Consider the following 17,462-nt stretch of genomic DNA (forward strand, 5'->3'; position numbering starts at 1 on the left):
ATATACTTACACCTGCACTATTACAATCTTTCTGCCCTCAAACGTTAGTATCCCCTGTCTTGAGCGCCTAGGAATGGTCCGTGCAATTATAAGACAGCCCTGATTTTGTCGGTTCCCTTTGTGACATAGCACTACGGAGTATATATTAAGTGACAGTATTTTGGAAAATGCAATCGGTACTATCTTTTTCTCTCACCTAGACATGGGGTTTCTCTCCAATCATAGTTATGGCATGGGGAATTTGAATCCAACCTTGGAATGGAACAGGCTATAGTACATATTGGATACCATGAGTTGTTCCCTAGCATATTTCTACAGCAATAGTTACAATACTACATAAGACATTGAGGAATCGGCTCATTATAGACCTCCTCGCTCTTATTTGACATACTGATATACTGACATCTTCATTGTATTTTCAGCGCTTGCTTTTCTCATGAAGGAGTTAAATACATGTAGTTATGTAGGTCTTGCTATAGTTCTATGAGAAATCCTACGGACACACCCCCGCTAGCTACTTCAGGTATCTTCACTGCTGGCCACAATTATCAATCATATATATCCCTACAGGATTCTTAACACTCGCGCCATGACACCATTGAAGTACCTTTCTATACCTATTTAGAGATCACCTGATCTACACTATAAAGCAATCTAGATTAACAAGAATACTAGCAGTTTTTTTATATGTCTTTTAATAGGCATTAAAAGGTACTTCAATGGTGCGGTCGGGTTATAGTGACCTACACAACCTGGTGGACAATTGCGGCCAGCGGCGGATATACCCGAAGTAGCTAGCGGGGAGTTCTATACTCGAACCACGTGACTCGCGGGGGCAACAACTATAGGCTCTTGAGGATGACTCTGTATTTAAATATAAACTCTACTGAAATTCTACTTTTCTTCTGCGTCGAATTTAAATCGAATCTCTTATTTCTATTCAGTTTGCGACTGAAGTTCGTGATAATTGCGCTCTATCAATCAATCTCCAGGGCTGGTGGGCCTTGCCTCGTCCAAACCTGACGTGACATGCACCGAGGCCAACCCATCTGCTCAACCTCCTTCTCCTTCCTTTCCCCACAACCTTCATCTTGCAAAGGACCTTACCTCATTTATTAATTTTCTATAATCTCTTCACGGAAAGTTCCTTGCAGGATTTCGCAGCCATCGCGCGACGCCATTGATCTCGGCGTTCCATTCATCAACCCGGCGCAGACCCCTCTGAAACCCGCATCAATGGAGGGCGAGCCCTTGCCCGATGCTCCCGATGCCGCTGATGCTCGAATCTCCCCTACACTGCAATTGCAGACGACTACCGTTTCCGAGTTCCCCGCGCTTTCTTTGTCACCCTCGTTTAAGCTAGATGAAGGCTACTCGGATGATACTCGAAGCCAGGCCGACAAAGACCTGGGATCGGACAATGTGATGGCGCTTCCAAGTTGGTTGCTCGCCCAGTCCGAGACCGGTAGAGCTGGTAAGATTACCCTATTCCCCTTGCCCCCTGTGGTAATTGCCAAGCATCAGCCTCTTGCTTGTCACTTTGCGATTGTCCTTGCTAACTGAGGGTTCACCACTCCCAGAACTCGCATACAGCCTTCTTCGGTCTTTACCAACTTCGAGCATCGCGGCAGTAGTTGATCGACTCAACCCAATCTTCCATATTGACCCATGTGTCAGGCTTCCCCCGGAAGTCACATGGCAGGTTTTTACCTACCTCGACGCCCGGACGCTTCTGAATGCTTCGCTTGCATCCCGCTCATGGCGTGAACGTATCCTTGACTCAGGTCTGTGGAAATTCAAATACATCCACGAAGGTTGGGGCATGGACACGGGCGCAATTCGTGCGTTTGAACAAGAACATTCCGAGGCCATGTCGCCCCAGACTCGGAAGTCTCGCCTACGACACTCGGAACCAGATCTCGGGGAACCTAAGCATAAAAAGCGCGTGCCGTCGACCTGGCTCAATTCCCGAAGCGATGAAAACCAAAGACCGACCGTGTTTGGCCCTACACTCCCGGTGGCCGACAGTGAAGGTGATCACCACATGACTGATGATGACGATCAGACTACACCTTCGTTCGCCGACGACCCGGAGTTGATTATGCCAACCAATACCTCCCAATCTCCTTCGCCACTGTACCCACCTCTACGATCGCATCTTCTCATTCGGGATACCGACGGAAGTGCTAAGGTCAACTATTTTCATATCTACAAGCAACGCAGGCGGCTCGAAGCAAATTGGCATCAAGGCCGATACACTAATTTCCAACTTCCTGACCCTTCTCACCCAGAGGAGGCCCACCGGGAATGCGTATATGCGATCCAGTTTGAAGGCCGATGGCTAGTCAGTGGCAGCCGAGACAAGACTTTGCGAGTCTGGAACCTGGATACCAAACGACTGTGGCATCCCCCGCTGGTGGGACATATAAAGTCCGTACTTTGTCTGCAATTTGATCCTCGACCCGAGGAAGACATCATCATCTCTGGCAGCAGCGACAAGTCTGTCATTATATGGAAATTCTCCACCGGAGAAAAGATTCATCAAATCGAAGACGCGCATCTTGATTCGGTGCTCAATCTCAAATTCGACCATCGTTACCTTGTAACATGTTCTAAGGACCGAACTGTGAAGGTATGGAACCGCCGAGCTCTTCTACCGAATAGCAAGGATTATCCGCATATCTGCCATGGATCAGGCGCCACATATCCTACATGGATAATAGATTTGAACACGATTCCACCGAGCGTTCTCGAAGCTGGCATTGCGCATGATCAATACAAAGTCCTAGAGCCTTACACGTTGCTTATGACCGTGGAAGGACATGGAGCCGCCGTGAATGCAATGCAGATCCATGGTGATGATATTGTGACGGCGTCTGGAGATCGTGTTATCAAGGTCTGGAACATCCGGACTGGTGCTTGCTCAAAGTCCTTGCTGGGCCACGAGAAAGGCATCGCATGTGTTGAATTCGACAGCCGAAGGATCATCAGTGGCAGCAATGATAACTCTGTTCGCATCTACGATCATGCCACCGGAGCCGAGGTGGCGTGTCTGCGAGCCCACAGTAATCTCGTCCGCACCCTTCAAGCAGGGTTCGGTGATGCTCCGGGAGCCGATGAAACCTTGCGCGAAGAAGCGATAGCGTGTGAAACTGCGTTTTTCGCCGCTCAAGAGGCCGGATTGGACGTCGACATGGGTCATCGGGAGCAACGCCGCAATGGCTACCAACCGAACACGGCGGGATCGCGGGACCCTCGTGATATCCCTGCTCTGGGGGCAAAAATTCCACCCGGTGGGGGAGGTAGTAGCTGGGCCCGTATCGTGTCCGGTTCCTATGACGAGTCAATCTTAATCTGGCACAAAGACCGTAATAACAAGTGGACAACGGATCATCAACTGCGACACAGTGATGCCATCGCCAATTCCGCTCGTGCGAACCTCAGCCAAGTGGCAAGAAACACTGTTGCGGCCCAGGCCCAGGCTCAGCAATTGCAAGCGGCACAGGCTCTGGCGACACTTGGGCAAAATCCCAATATCAACCCCCACGCTGGTCGTGCCAACCCACAATTTCTGCCTCCTCTGGTTATCAATGCCTTGCCACTCGCCCCACTTCCTGCTCACCATCATCACCACCATGGCCATCAACGCAGACCTCAAGGGTCCTCGACAGCTGCGAGAGTGTTCAAACTCCAGTTTGACGCACGGAAGCTCATTTGTGCCAGCGTGGACCCTCGCATTGTGGGATGGGACTTTGCCTGCGATGATCAAGATATCATTGAGGCGAGTCCATTCTTTAAGGGGCTTTAATATTTCCCTCGCCTTTACGATTTTTAATACTAGCACCTGTTCTTCTTTTACTTCAGTGCATCTCCTGCATCGTCCTCACTGGGCGCGAATTGTGAGCTTTCCAATGAACAGACGGCTCAATTCACTTGACGATTTCCTATTATTAGCATCCATGCGATCGCGTTGTGCTTTCTTTGCCTGGTGCATTGCTCCTTGCTCTCCCGCTTTCTCTGTCTCTCTCCGTGTCCCCTTTCCTCTCCTTACCCATCTTCTCAATGTCGTGTCATATACATACGATGGGCCCCTGCTTTCCGTTTAATGGTGCATTTCTTATCTTGACTTCCATATTAGGAGTCATTCCTGGCTACCCAGGTCACATATTCTTTCCAGAGTTTTTTTTTTATATCTCTTCGATCTCATTATTATCTTTCTTGCATGGCGCCGGTGTGGCATTCTATCCATAGCATTATGATTAGCATCAATCAGAAACCTTCGACTACCAAGTCAATATCACTTTATGGATATAAAACCACGGCATACTAGCCTCGGTCTCAATTGGAAGTAGGCCTTGACAGGTGCTGCGGGACTACGGCAATTTTGGTGCTGTTTTACGGTACTGCGGCACCAAGTGCTGCAGCACCGAACCAATGGCCTAGTGCTGCAGCACTTGTCAGGCCTAATTGGAAGGAAGTCCCCCCATACAGTATGGTGTGTTTCCGAGGGATTGGTCTTCCTCAGTCTCTAGGTGAGGATTATATGAAGAATACTGACCCATACTAATACATATACTATGTAAATGCCCAGGTGTTCATTGGATGCTCACTGATTACTCAGGGAGGGCGGTCAACTGATCGCGTCCCAATCCGGCAGAAAATGGAATTCTCTCACGTAAGCAACAAAAGTGGGGCCGAGAGATCGACGCACGACCCGCTCCCCACTTGGCGTCTATCAATTCTATGCCATGCGCCTTTCCAAAATGGCAAAGAGAAATCGATCAGCTTCACCCTCCAACACGACGCGTCCCCAATGAGCTATACGTCAATTAGCAAGAGCGTCCCCGTCCACAGCACCCCGCGGACTGTCAACACTCTCTACAGACTCACTGACCAGCTTGGAGAAAGGCGCCCGGGAGCACGTCGATACAGTTGCCTTCCACTCTCGATCAACCGGAAACGCGTGACCCCTCGTTCGCGGCACAGCTCCAATTTCGGGAAAACTATCGCTGTGTGACAACGGGCCAACTGAACACCGATCAATGGGAGCACGAAGGGGAACCAGTGGTCACATGCCCTATATATTGGTGGGACCCAGCAGAAGTAACTTACCTTTGTAAACTCCCCATTTTCACTCTGCCTCTCCTTTTTTTTCATAATAACAACTATTCCTCTCGTTGTTCTCTTCCTCGGCAAAATGCCATCTGGGGATTCAGCTGTAAGTGTTGATATCTCCAATACCTCTCTGTCAGACTTCTATTATAACCATCATCCTGATTAATAATTTGTTGGGACGTTTACTGATAGATAGAGCAGCCCCCATTCTGCGATTTCTGTCGCCGGCTTGGCCATTCTGTGGTCGAATGCCGTCTTGGCCGGCGTGGCCATGATGAACGCGACTTCTATTACGTCGCGCGTAAGATCCATATACTCATCCCTCAAATAGAGGGGAGATGTCAATTTCAGGTGACGAAGCAGGCTAACGTTCCAAATCGCCGTAAGCCACGCTACGGCTCCCGCTCTAAAGAGGCCAAGAAGGGCATGTCGTGTTATTTTATTATATCGAGCTACCCAGTCTATGATACCTCGCACTTGCCTCTTACTTGCCTAAGGGGGCTCATATAATACCTTCTGCGTTTACCTCTTGGCCAGGCGTATCCGGAGCTCCAAGAGATACATCAAGCCCCTGGACCTAACTGTATAAGTATTTCCCTGCGCTACAAAAAAATACTTTCAGCGAAGGAGATTAATACTCTTCGCAACGGGATCATTCTTCGAGACTCGGTGCATACCCAGTTTGTCAAATTTACAATTGCCCTAAAGCCTACCGTAAGCAGGCAATGATCTACCATGAAACCATTTATACTCACTCTTCTTATTAGGACATCGGAAATGAGTATGAGGGAAAGACTTACAAGTGCTATCCCCGGGCTGATATCCCGGCCATTCCCTCCGGTCGGCGCGTCCTATTTTTACCAAACACAGAGTATGAGATTCCAAGCCCCGCAATTCTCGATTCGCATTGGAGAGTGTGCGAGATCTTCAATGCATCTGCGATGGGAGAGACCATTGAATGACGTTTTCGGGACTGGGAAGAGTTGAGAGGCTCTGAATGCGCTGTTATTAGAGAGGACGGTACGACTGATCTCGCCAGTCTGCTGGATATCGCGCTATGGGGCCAAGTTTCCACATGAATACACGCTTTACACTTCTGTATTAGTATTTGGTTAGGTCTGAGCCAATCTTAGCTTTATGAAGTCACCTTCAATTACCATCCTCACCACCCTTCATGTGAGAATACCGGTGATCGATTCAAGAAAAGGCGAGACACATCTCGAGCCCACTTTCGATATTGGATCTGTACACCATTCAGGAGTAGAGAAGCATACAAAATCCTAATCAGGGGCGTACTCAATTTTACTCTGAAATCAAAAAGCGGCAAGAGGTGAGCGCTTAAATAGAAGGGGAAAGGTCTCGAGTGCCAGGCATTATCTGGTACATATGTGGCTTCCAGACACGGCAAAGGTGCAAGGAGATAAATAAAACATCAAAAGGTAGATACCTGCACCCAGTTAGACTTACTGATCATAGTATATGCAACCGAAAAAGAAAAGAAGAGAAGGGGTTAGGAGCCCTGCAGGGAAAAGAGGGGAAGATACGTGTCTAGGTAGCTTAGGAAGACTAGCAGGGATATTAGTAAATTAGTAAATTCCTACCTTTTCCGCATGCAATTCCCTGTTTTATTTTCCCTCTTCATTCTGTATCCGAGTTCCAATATTCGCAATGTCAAGCGAGAAGTTCACCGTTACTGAGCATCTTGTCCCGGGCAGTTATATTAGAGAATACCCAGGGAGCACCGTCACGCAGGAAGATGTACTGAAAATTCATGTCAAACAATATACCCCCAAACACGAAGGTCCCGTCCCGGCGGATGCAATTACTTTCATTGCCGCTCATGGAGTCGGTCTCCCGAAGGTGACCCTATCTTTAACCTGATAATTCGTCTCATGTGCTCAAAAATTGGACACAGGAACTGTACGAACCGCTGTGGGACGAGCTGCTGGAACGAGCTAATGGCTTCCACATTCATGGCATCTGGGTGGCCGACGTCGCCAGTATGAACCAGAGCGGGATCCAGAATGAGGACAAGCTCAGTATGGATTGTATGTGCTTCCCATTTGATTCTTGATACATCTCCCCGATATTAACAATTATCCTAGGTTCTTGGATGGATCACCCGCGAGACCTCTTCTTGATGATCAACCATTTTCGTGAGCAGATGCCACGTCCTCTCGTCGGAGTTGGCCACAGTTTTGGCGGGAATATCATGTTTGTGACGAATAACCCTCTCAATTTTGAGAAGTCAATGAATGGGATACTGATCATTTTTTTTTTCCAGCACAAATCTTGCCTATCTACATCCACGCCTGTTTACAACCCTCCTCCTTATCGATCCACTCATTCAGCTAAGCCCTCCCTCGATGGGCTTCGGCACCGACCCTCCAGGCCCGATCAACTACACTCTCTGGCGAAATGACGTCTGGCCCAGTCGCGAGGCAGCCATACGTGCCAACCGTGGTCTCATCCACGGCTGGGATCCCCGGTGCGTAGATCGTATGGCGAAATACTTCTTTCGCGATCTACCGACACCGCTGTATCCGGATGTCGAGGCCGTTAAGGCGCGCTTTGATGCGGCCACTGATACTACTGCCACCCCGGTCACCCTAGCGACGCCCAAGTACCACGAGCTTATAGCGCAAATACGGCAGAACTTCAACGCCCGGGACCCGACCACGGGCCGGATCGAAATCCCACGAGCCACCCATGCCGATATGGATCCATTGGTAGCGTCTATTCCTTTATACCGGCCAGAACCTCGAAGTACGTTCCGCCGCTTAGAGACACTCCGACCTTCATGCCTGTGGATTGTGGGCGGGGCGACGTTTTTGAATGTCGATGAGATTCATGAAGGTGTCAAGATATGCGGGTCAGGAATCGGCGGGAGTGGAGGTGTGTCTGAGGGAAGAGTGAAAGAGGTTACCTTACCTGGATTGGGGCATTTGATGCCATTTCAGGAGATTGGGACTGTTGCAGGGCCATGTGTGGCCTGGTTACAGCAGGAGATGGATCGATTCCGGCAGATGGAGAGTGAGTGGGAAGAAGAGAGGAAAGGCAAGAGTCATCTAGTGCTAGAGGAGAACTGGTATAAAGTCTTGAAACCAATGCCTAGTGGACGTGGCAAGGGTGGGAGAAAGGAAAAGTTGTAGATAGATGGGTCAAATGTCGACTTTTTCAATTTTATGTTATCGAGATATCCTTGTAAAACCCAACAACCCTTGATTATCCGTCTACATTTCCACAGATCGCCTAACATTAGCAATCAAGTGAGGTCTAGTGCACAGGATTGATATGTCGCGGGATTTATGCAAAGGTCCGGGTGGTCCTGGAGAAACCCAGCAGACAACAGGGCGAGATCGACATCCTTACAATAACCCCGCTTCCCACACTGCTGGAATTATATCCCTCATTCTAACCAGCGGTCTCACATCAGCTCTTTCATATACCATCCGTTTACCGTATGTAACTTTATATGTATGTTGTCGATCCCAAACAAAACGTACATTTTCATTGGCCCGTAGCAAGGGTACCGAAATGGGGGAGGTTACCCGACATATGCATGCACGTTTTTGTTCTAAACCATTTTTGCTACATGTAATATTAAATAACAGAATAATAGAATAATAGAATAATAGTTTAATAATAGTTTTATATCCTTTACATGTATTTTTACCCAAAGATACCTCGGATCGGATTTGAACCTTCCGTCCGACCCAAATTCGACGGAAATTTACTAGAATAGGATTGGGGCGGGTGACCCAGCACCAGTCACCCGCCTAACACCGTATTACCGCCCCAATATTTACATGTACATACAGCATACATGACTTGGATGGAAATTTCATACATACACGCTAAAAAGGCAGAGACAAAATCCTTTTAATTTAAACCCCAGTCGTATTATCAAAATTGGAGAAACTTGAAAAGTACTAGACATCATGGCAGAAGCAACGAGGCAGACCAAAAACATCCATGGACAGCCCCCAGGTTCCACCTAGCGTCGACTATACATCGAGAGACCCGATTTCCGTTTAGGACAGCATGTGAGAGGCTTTGGTGTCGCCAGACACGGCTACAAATATAATAGGTCATCTTCCAATTTTAACATGATATTGTGTACACCTTTCTCCCATATTCTCTGCGTTGAAATCGTTCATCAAAAGCACCATGCCCACCAAGTCTGTGATCTCCATCCTCCAAGGGATTACCTTGGCAGCCAAAGAATTTGAGAACAATGAAGCTGGTGCAAGGGAATCCCTCATTGCTCATAGTAGAGCTCTGATATCCGCCCTTGAAGTTCCGAGCGAGTTTATTCAGCACACTTTCTGGTCTCAGGTAAGCTTGATTTGGCGGGGTAAGACTAGAAACTATTGCTGATGTTCATATAGCCAGCACTGTCTGCTATTATCAGGCTTGCTGCTGATGTCAATATGTTTCAACACTTGAAAGATGCCGCGGGTAAGGGGATAGATTGTGAAGCTCTGTCTATGAAGACGGGCGTTGATGCCAGCCTTCTATCGCGCTTGGCCAGACATCTCGTGGCTATGAATGTGATTACGTTTCAAAATGGAGCATTCCATGGCACAGACCTGAGCGATAGCCTTGCCGCCGAGAACTATCAACACTCCATCCGCTTTTGTCATGATGTGTCCAGGCCCTCGTTCAATGAATTCCCGGAATTCTTCAAGAGCAATGGGTACAAGACCCCGACGCTGAGTGGAACCGATGGTCCATTCCAAGCCGCTCATAAGACCGCGTTCACCTTTCCGCATTGGCTTGTCAACACACCCCCCTATCTGCAGTATTTCCACTCTTACATGAGTGCCTACCGTGCTGGAAAACCAAACTGGTGCGACACCGGTTTCTACCCTGTCTCAGAGCGTCTCCTTTCCGGGTTCGATGCCTCTGTCAGCGATGTTGTGCTGGTTGATGTGGGCGGTGGTCGAGGGCACGACCTCGAGACATTTGCCTCTAAATTCAGTCCTCTTCCAGGAAGGCTCGTGCTTCAGGATCGAGAACAAACCATTGCTAGCATGCCGGCCGATGAATCCCGCCAATTTGAAGCGACGGCTCATAACATCTTCACACCGCAGCCGGTCAAATACGCTCGGGCGTACTACATGCACTCTGTTCCCCATGGCTTCGGAGACGAGGATGCAATCAAGATTATGGCAAACCTGGTGCCTGCGCTGGCGAAGGGATACTCCCGAGTTCTTTTGAATGAGATTGTCGTCAGCGAGGAGAAGCCAATTCTAGCGGCAACTAATATGGATATGATTATGTTGGCCCACTTGGCAGTGAAGGAAAGAACAGAAGCTGAATGGAGATATATCTTCACCCAGGCGGGATTGAAGGTGATCAAGATATATTCGTATCCGGGCGTGGCGGAGAGTTTGATTGAAGCAGAGCTCGCCTAAACGTCACCAATTTCTATAGGTTAGGTTGGCTACATATCGAGGAAATCAGAATCAGACTCCGCCGAGACAATATAGGAAATAAAAACCCGAATCCCGAATCGGCAAATCTAGGCTCCGCCTTGGAAGGTTAGCGCATTTAAATTTTCGGTTCTGTGGGGCCGGCGGCCGCAGCCCTACTCCCTACGGTATACCCAAGTTTAAGCCTGTAACAAAAACGCGTTCTTTACGGAGAAGTCCGAACTCCGTAGATAAAAAATCCTTCTGAGACAATCCATGGATTAAACCGGTCATTGTGGGGTGTAGATCATCAAAAGAAAGAAAACGAAAGGCCTTTCGCTAAAAATACCTGCGATGAAAGAGGGAGAGAGTTGTTTTCCCTGGAGGGTTGGTGCCTGCCGCACCGGACTGATGGTCAGGTGACCACCGCATCCAACAATCTTAAAAGGCCGTCCCTCCCCTGCCCCTCTGACTTCCTTTGGGAATCACCCCCCCATTCCCATTACCTATTAGTTTTTTTTTTCCTATTTTTTTTTTAAAATCAGCATTATGGTCGAAATTCTGGATTATACCAAGGCTTCAGAAGTGCTCAAGGAGTATCCTGGAGATGGCCTCCACGTCGATACTCTCCTCGATTCGGATAGTCATGGAGCCTTGACTTACAATGACTTCCTGATTTTGCCCGGTTCTATCAGTAAGGCAATGAACATTATCTCATAGGTCGTTCTCTCTAATCGTACGAACAGCCTTCCCGGCATCGGATGTTTCGTTGGAAACCAGAGTAACCCGGCGGTTCACCATCAAGGCCCCTCTACTGTCTTCTCCCATGGACACTGTGACCGAACACAGCATGGCCATCCATATGGCTCTCCTGGGGGGTCTGGGTGTTATCCACAATAACTGCCCACCAGACGAGCAGGCTGAGATGGTGAGGAAGGTGAAACGCTATGAGAATGGCTTCATCCAGGACCCTATCGTTCTGTCTCCGGAGACGACAGTTGGAGAAGCAAAGGAACTGAAGACTAAATGGGGATTCGGCGGGTTCCCAGTGACTGGTTAGTTGGATTTCTCCTTGGTGGCTCTTTTTCTTTTTGTTTCGTTTGGTGATCCTTACCTTGTTTCGTTCATAGAAAAGGGAACCCTCCACTCGAAGCTTCTCGGAATCGTCACCAGCCGAGATATCCAGTTTCACAAGAACCACGAGGATCCAGTCACGGCTGTCATGGCGACAGACCTCGTCACCGCACCGGCAGGCACTACTCTCGCCGAAGCCAACGAGGTCCTCCGGAGTTCGAAGAAGGGTAAACTGCCAATTGTGGACAAGGATGGATCCCTGATCTCCCTGCTCTCCCGGAGTGACTTGATGAAGAACATTCATTACCCTCTTGCATCAAAGCTTCCATCCAAGCAGCTGCTCTGCGCCGCGGCCATCAGCACTCACGACGCGGATAAGGTCCGTCTCCAGAAGCTCGTCGATGCCGGTCTGGACATTGTCGTCGTGGATAGCAGCCAGGGCCACAGCGTTTTCCAAATTGCTATGATCAAATATATCAAGCAGACCTTCCCCGACATTGACGTTATCGGCGGTAATATTGTTACCCGTGAGCAAGCCGCGGCATTGATCGCTGCTGGTGCAGACGGTCTTCGTATCGGCATGGGCAGTGGCTCTGCGTGTATCACGCAGGAAGTCATGGCCGCTGGTCGTCCCCAGGCTGCAGCCGTACGCAGTGTATCTACCTTCGCCGCGCGTTTCGGTGTTCCCACTATTGCTGACGGTGGTGTCCAGAACCTGGGCCACATCGTCAAGGGACTTGCGCTGGGTGCCTCGGCAGTTATGATGGGAAGTCTGCTTGCTGGCACTACCGAGTCTCCTGGTGAGTACTTTATGAGCAGTGAAGGCCAGTTGGTCAAGGCTTTCCGTGGTATGGGCAGTATTGCGGTTATGGAGGACAAAAGCAAGAGCGGCGCTGGGAACAACGCCGGTGCTTCTCGGTACTTCTCTGAGAATGATAAGGTCAAGGTTGCGCAGGGTGTTGCGGGCTCCGTTATTGATCGTGGCTCTATCACCCAGTATGTCCCTTACCTTGTTGCTGGTGTGCAGCATTCTCTCCAGGATATTGGTGTCCAGAACCTTGATGCCTTGCGTGAAGGGGTGAACAATGGAACAGTTCGCTTTGAGATGAGAAGCGCTAGCGCGCAGACCGAGGGTAATGTCCACGGCTTGCACACCCACGAGAAGAAGTTGTACTCTTCTTGAATGCGGCGTCTCTGTTTTCGTCGACTGTTGTCTAGAGTTCCTTTCATCTAGTACATCAGTCCAAAAGTTAGTCAATACACTCTTTTTGATAATCTGCCATAAGCAAATTGTTCTCAAGCATTTTGAAAAGCCTAGAATAGAAATCTAGTGATTATACAAGATTTAAGGGGTACAGAGAGCTCATGAAGCATATTTTTTTTAAAGAGTAAGGTTTATGAAATTCAAAATTCAAATACATCTCTACTTGGTCCCTTCCATAGCGTCTTCAAGATCTTTGTAAAACAGCCACTTTGTCTGCTTGCCGTACCCTTTTGCCTTCCAATCATTGATAGTCAAAGGATAAAAGTCCATATTCCCTTTCAAGGTACTATCATGAGCAAGAATCACAAATACATTGTCGTATGCATCGAGCTCTTTGATATTGTCGACTGTCTTCAGCGCCGCGTCGTAATCAGAAGGAAGCACAGGCGACAAGGTGAAAACGGATTCTGATTCAGACGAAAGCGGAATGTGAGAAGAGTGAGACGGACAAGGAAGATATTTTGAAGGTCGAAGAACACCAGCATGGTGGCAGGAATCTCCACCCATGAATACGAACGAGTCCGGCGAGGTGGTAACCCGCGCGAAGGCGCCTATATGACCGATGGAATGGCCTGCGGCGTTTAGAATATAGAAAGATCCGTCACCGAAATAGTCCAGCGCGTCGAACGAGCCTATCTTGATGGCTTCCTTTCCTGTCTTTTCGAAGGAGATTTCCCGCACCTTGCGACCTTGGATGTCCGAGTTGAGATTAATCGCGTCCGGGTTAGTTGGGAACCCGGGCCAGTGGGTGTCCCGGATGCCAGGACCGGCGACGAGCTCGGTAGACAGTGGGAAAGTGGACGGGTCGCCGATATGGTCAAAATGGGCATGCGACCAGATAATGGCTTCGATGTCTGTGCTGCGGATGCCTAAGGATGATGCGTCAGAGTCCAGAATATCCGAGATGTTGCGCGGGTTCTGGATGGTTGTCTGTGATTTGATCATGGCTACAACGGATGGCGGAAGGTTTTCCCAGTCCTGTCGAACTCCTAAGTCAAATAAAACATGGCGAGTGCCGGCCGAGATTAAGAAGCAGTAAGTTGGCGCTGTCACCTTTTTAAGGCCTGGCAGTTCGGGTTGCCAGAATAGATCAGGTCGTAGGTCAAGGAGTGTTCCTCTGCAATTATTAGGTCAATTGGTTCCCATGGATACGACGAGGTAGGACCTTACGGGTCGATCACTCGCACATCGACGGTCGATGATGAAGGAGGAATATTCAAGACAGGTGGAAGAGTGGGCTTTTCCTTGTTACTGGAACCTCTCTCCATTTTCGCCCGCTTGCGAATCACTGCTTGTAGTCCCATCTGCTTGAAGAACCAAGCATTCTCGGTTTTGTAGTTCTCCGGGTTGACGATTTGTATCTGGCACGGAACACATTAGGAAGAGCACATGCCTGAATTGAAGCAAAGTACTCACATCGTAGTTCAAAAGCAGCACCGGAATTAACTTCTTGATCTCAAGGATGGCGATATTCTTCCCCAGACAAGTACGACGGCCCGCTCCAAACTATATCTCAAGATTAGTAAGCGTATGTCTGACGTAGACGAAGTTTAGACCCACAGTCAACAAGCTATTCTCCAGCCTCTTTCGGTCTTCATAGCTCAGGCCTAGCCATCTCTCGGGTCTCCATTCGTCCGCATCATTACCAAAGGTTTCTTTATCCCGGTTGGCCATATACGGGCTGATTCCGACAATGGTCCCTGCTGGAAGATATGTCTCGCAAACAGTCAAACCACCGCCAGGAACAACTCGCTCAAAAGGTAGACAAAATGGAGGATGCAGCCTTAAAGCCTCTAGAACGCACGCGTCGAGGTACGGCAACTCTCTCACTTTCTCCCACGAGGGACACGTACGAGAAAGACCATTTCTGCTCTCGGATTCCATAAGCTCATCTTGCAGACGGCTCAGCGTGTCCCGATGAACCAAGAGATTATACATAATTGTACGCATGACATTTGCAGTCGAGTCTGAGCCAGCCATGATATTAGAGAAAGTCCAGGCTCTTGGGGCCCTAGGTATGAGTTAGCCGGATATAAGGCAAGAGATAGAAATTGATCAGCGGGAAGATTTTTTTACCAAGGCATAACATCAGGGTTTGAGGCCTGTATATTGAGAAACTGGGAGAGCATATCCTTCTCGTCCGAAACCTCGCCTTTTTCACGAGGGGCCAAGCGCTGCGATATAAACTTATCGACTACCTTTAACACCCCAAACCCTGTCGGTGACCTGAACAATGCTATAAACGGGTTCGTATTACAGAACTCGTCAAACCACGGAATTTGGCCCATCTAAGAAAGTCATACGCATTAGAAACCAACGGTAGCACGACGTGCACAGAGCTAGAACCCACCATGGAAACTCTCTTCATAAACTTCCAAATCTCGCCCAAGATTCCATTCATATCGCGGCCTTGTTCGAGGAATCCATATCGTCGAGAGAACGTCAATGTCCCCATCGAATCAAACGCAAAATACTGGAGCCAGCTCCCCAGATCAAACGGAACATCGTTGCTGTCTAGGAACCGATCATCGAGCTGTTTCAACAGTACCGCGAGGGTTTGATCGACAAATGACTCGAGCTTCACCACATTTGTCATGGAATATAGAGGAGCAATCGGGCTTCGAAGCCTTTTATGAAGGTCCTCGTCTTGGGAATTGAACACCGCCGGCATGGCGCCCTTGTTTGGCGTGTAGGGCTTCTGTGTGCGATAAAAGTCGCTCTGGGTGTGGCGATGTTAGCGATTGAAATCCAATTATGACTGCACGCAATAACTCTGGTACTACCATCACTGACCTTGGGAAATCCGGGCCTACTAGGGTAGATAGCCGGGATGGCGCGAGGATCCGAGATAGAGACCATATTTGGACCGAATCGAACGACAGACCCATACACAGCATGCATCTGACGGTGGTATTCATGGGCTCGTCCGGATTTTACCCACCACACGCGTTGCAGATTTGTGAACTTCGCAAACAACGGACCTGGTACATTTTGCAGATGCAAGTATAGACAACAAACGTAGCGGGTGAGATATAGCACAACAGCAACAGCTGTGATACGTATTATGATCAGATAGTCCATAGTATATAAGTTTATGTCCTGTACGTATACTTGTGCTGGAGGATTGAGAACGAAAATGAACGAGACTTTCAAGGTTGAGACCAATCGTCTAGTATCTATTCACCGAAGCATATTGCTATTGATAGAACAACAAACTAATAGCCTAAAGGGACAGAGTCCATTTGCACACACCTCGCCTCTTTACACAGCTGGATTGAGTTCGTATCAATACAGTTTATGGAAATTAGATATTTCGTAATCTATAGGCGGTTGCCTAATTTGTGCCTCAGTGCATCTCCACCTCCAAATCTAGAATGCTCCCACATATAGCCCCGCGCTACTGCGTATACCTCACGCGAATCAGGACTATACATAATAACACTCCACAAAAAGTGAAGCGGACTACCCCGCGTATAATATAACAAGTGCGTGACATTCAAGCCTTGGCATATCTTACTGCATTGTATACCTGCTCCACTCGAATTCGATATCGATTGTTCGGGCGATCGTAATAGGATGACGCCTGGCTGCCCGGTGTAGGCACCTTAGTCTATACCTGCATATGGGTTCAAGTTGATAAGCCTCAATAGGTAGCCCGACGGGGTTACGTACGCTTTGTGCAGGTCAGGAATAACATACCACTCCACATCCCACTCCACATCCCAAAATACCCACAGGTGAGATAAGCACTAGAGCGGCATACTTCGTACATGTAACGCTTCATATCGCCAAAAGTCTGGCCTACATTGCCAAGAATATACAATCGGATCCACTCTAACTTATCGCGCATATCGCCCCCGGCCTCAACGCGCATTATACGAGAAGCATTCGTGGCAGTGTTAGAAAGCAGATAGGATCTCCCAGAATTAACAGAATGAATTGATTTGCAATCGCTCTTTTACCTTTACGGAAGTATCCTAGATAACAAACACAAAATATATGCGGTGTATACGGGATCCTACCAGTGAACAAGTAAAGGGCAGTATATATTAAGAATGGCGCCCATAGAGCGTTTTTGGTTCGTATTTCCGCACTATTGACAATCCCAGAGGGACGCCTGGTGCCGACAGGGGAGGCCGAATAGAGGAAATTCAAGGAAGTGGCGAAGGAAGAATTTTTTGCGACATTACATCAACTCTACAAGGTTTATTCCAAGGTTGCTACCGCGTCAGATGCACCGCTCGAAAAGTATGATCTACTTTTCGGGGGCCAATCTTAGTATGTAAGCTACAAACTGTAAATGTAATGCAAAACGCTCCTTCCAGAACTGAGACATCACCCCACCTCTACGCAACTTCCAAAATTTGGAATGGATGTCAGCCTCGTTAAAGTACTCCGATCGGCAGGAGATGATTGCTGCGCGGGACGCCCCTTGCGGGCCGCATAACCGTAATCGTGCCCAAGTCGGAGACGGGCCGGCCCCCACGGGGAAAAACGTACCGCCAATACCGCCTTCCTGAACGCGAATTATAGAACCTTTCTAGAACACAAGCTGTACGCAAGCCGTTTTTTTCGTGAAAAAAAAACATTAT

General features: G+C 48.6%; 6 protein-coding genes across 6 annotated transcripts; 5 read left to right on the forward strand and 1 right to left on the reverse strand.

Moving 5' to 3' along the window:
* Nucleotides 1–1,236: 1,236 nt before the first annotated feature.
* On the forward strand, nucleotides 1,237–3,808 carry N7518_009897 (F-box and WD domain protein; the record flags this gene model as incomplete). The annotated part of the gene is made up of 2 exons (XM_057190823.1): nucleotides 1,237–1,474; nucleotides 1,581–3,808. The coding sequence occupies 2 exons, from the start codon at nucleotides 1,237–1,239 to the stop codon at nucleotides 3,806–3,808; spliced, it is 2,466 nt and encodes an 821-aa protein (XP_057036959.1).
* Nucleotides 3,809–5,197: 1,389 nt separating this feature from the next.
* On the forward strand, nucleotides 5,198–6,077 carry N7518_009898 (uncharacterized protein; the record flags this gene model as incomplete). The annotated part of the gene is made up of 4 exons (XM_057190824.1): nucleotides 5,198–5,218; nucleotides 5,312–5,416; nucleotides 5,653–5,829; nucleotides 5,883–6,077. The coding sequence occupies 4 exons, from the start codon at nucleotides 5,198–5,200 to the stop codon at nucleotides 6,075–6,077; spliced, it is 498 nt and encodes a 165-aa protein (XP_057036960.1).
* Nucleotides 6,078–6,783: 706 nt separating this feature from the next.
* Nucleotides 6,784–8,267, forward strand: N7518_009899 (alpha/beta hydrolase; the record flags this gene model as incomplete). The annotated part of the gene is made up of 4 exons (XM_057190825.1): nucleotides 6,784–6,975; nucleotides 7,031–7,163; nucleotides 7,221–7,329; nucleotides 7,400–8,267. The coding sequence occupies 4 exons, from the start codon at nucleotides 6,784–6,786 to the stop codon at nucleotides 8,265–8,267; spliced, it is 1,302 nt and encodes a 433-aa protein (XP_057036961.1).
* A 1,018-nt stretch (nucleotides 8,268–9,285) lies between these two features.
* N7518_009900 (uncharacterized protein) lies at nucleotides 9,286–10,535 on the forward strand (the record flags this gene model as incomplete). Its single annotated transcript, XM_057190826.1, has 2 exons — nucleotides 9,286–9,453; nucleotides 9,507–10,535. The coding sequence occupies 2 exons, from the start codon at nucleotides 9,286–9,288 to the stop codon at nucleotides 10,533–10,535; spliced, it is 1,197 nt and encodes a 398-aa protein (XP_057036962.1).
* A 546-nt stretch (nucleotides 10,536–11,081) lies between these two features.
* Nucleotides 11,082–12,789, forward strand: N7518_009901 (uncharacterized protein; the record flags this gene model as incomplete). The annotated part of the gene is made up of 3 exons (XM_057190827.1): nucleotides 11,082–11,226; nucleotides 11,279–11,587; nucleotides 11,663–12,789. 3 exons carry the CDS (start codon nucleotides 11,082–11,084, stop codon nucleotides 12,787–12,789), a joined length of 1,581 nt encoding a protein of 526 aa, XP_057036963.1.
* Nucleotides 12,790–13,029: 240 nt separating this feature from the next.
* N7518_009902 (uncharacterized protein) lies at nucleotides 13,030–16,008 on the reverse strand (the record flags this gene model as incomplete). Its single annotated transcript, XM_057190828.1, has 7 exons — nucleotides 15,664–16,008; nucleotides 15,221–15,589; nucleotides 14,947–15,158; nucleotides 14,410–14,881; nucleotides 14,287–14,376; nucleotides 14,041–14,231; nucleotides 13,030–13,987 (listed from the first exon to the last, which is right to left on the reverse strand). The coding sequence occupies exons 1-7, from the start codon at nucleotides 15,949–15,951 to the stop codon at nucleotides 13,030–13,032; spliced, it is 2,580 nt and encodes an 859-aa protein (XP_057036964.1). The 5' UTR covers nucleotides 15,952–16,008.
* Nucleotides 16,009–17,462: the final 1,454 nt, after the last annotated feature.

Source organism: Penicillium psychrosexuale (genome assembly GCF_028828465.1).
Source record: "Penicillium psychrosexuale strain IBT 29551 chromosome Unknown utg000006l, whole genome shotgun sequence".
NCBI classification, from domain to species: Eukaryota; Fungi; Ascomycota; class Eurotiomycetes; order Eurotiales; family Aspergillaceae; genus Penicillium; species Penicillium psychrosexuale.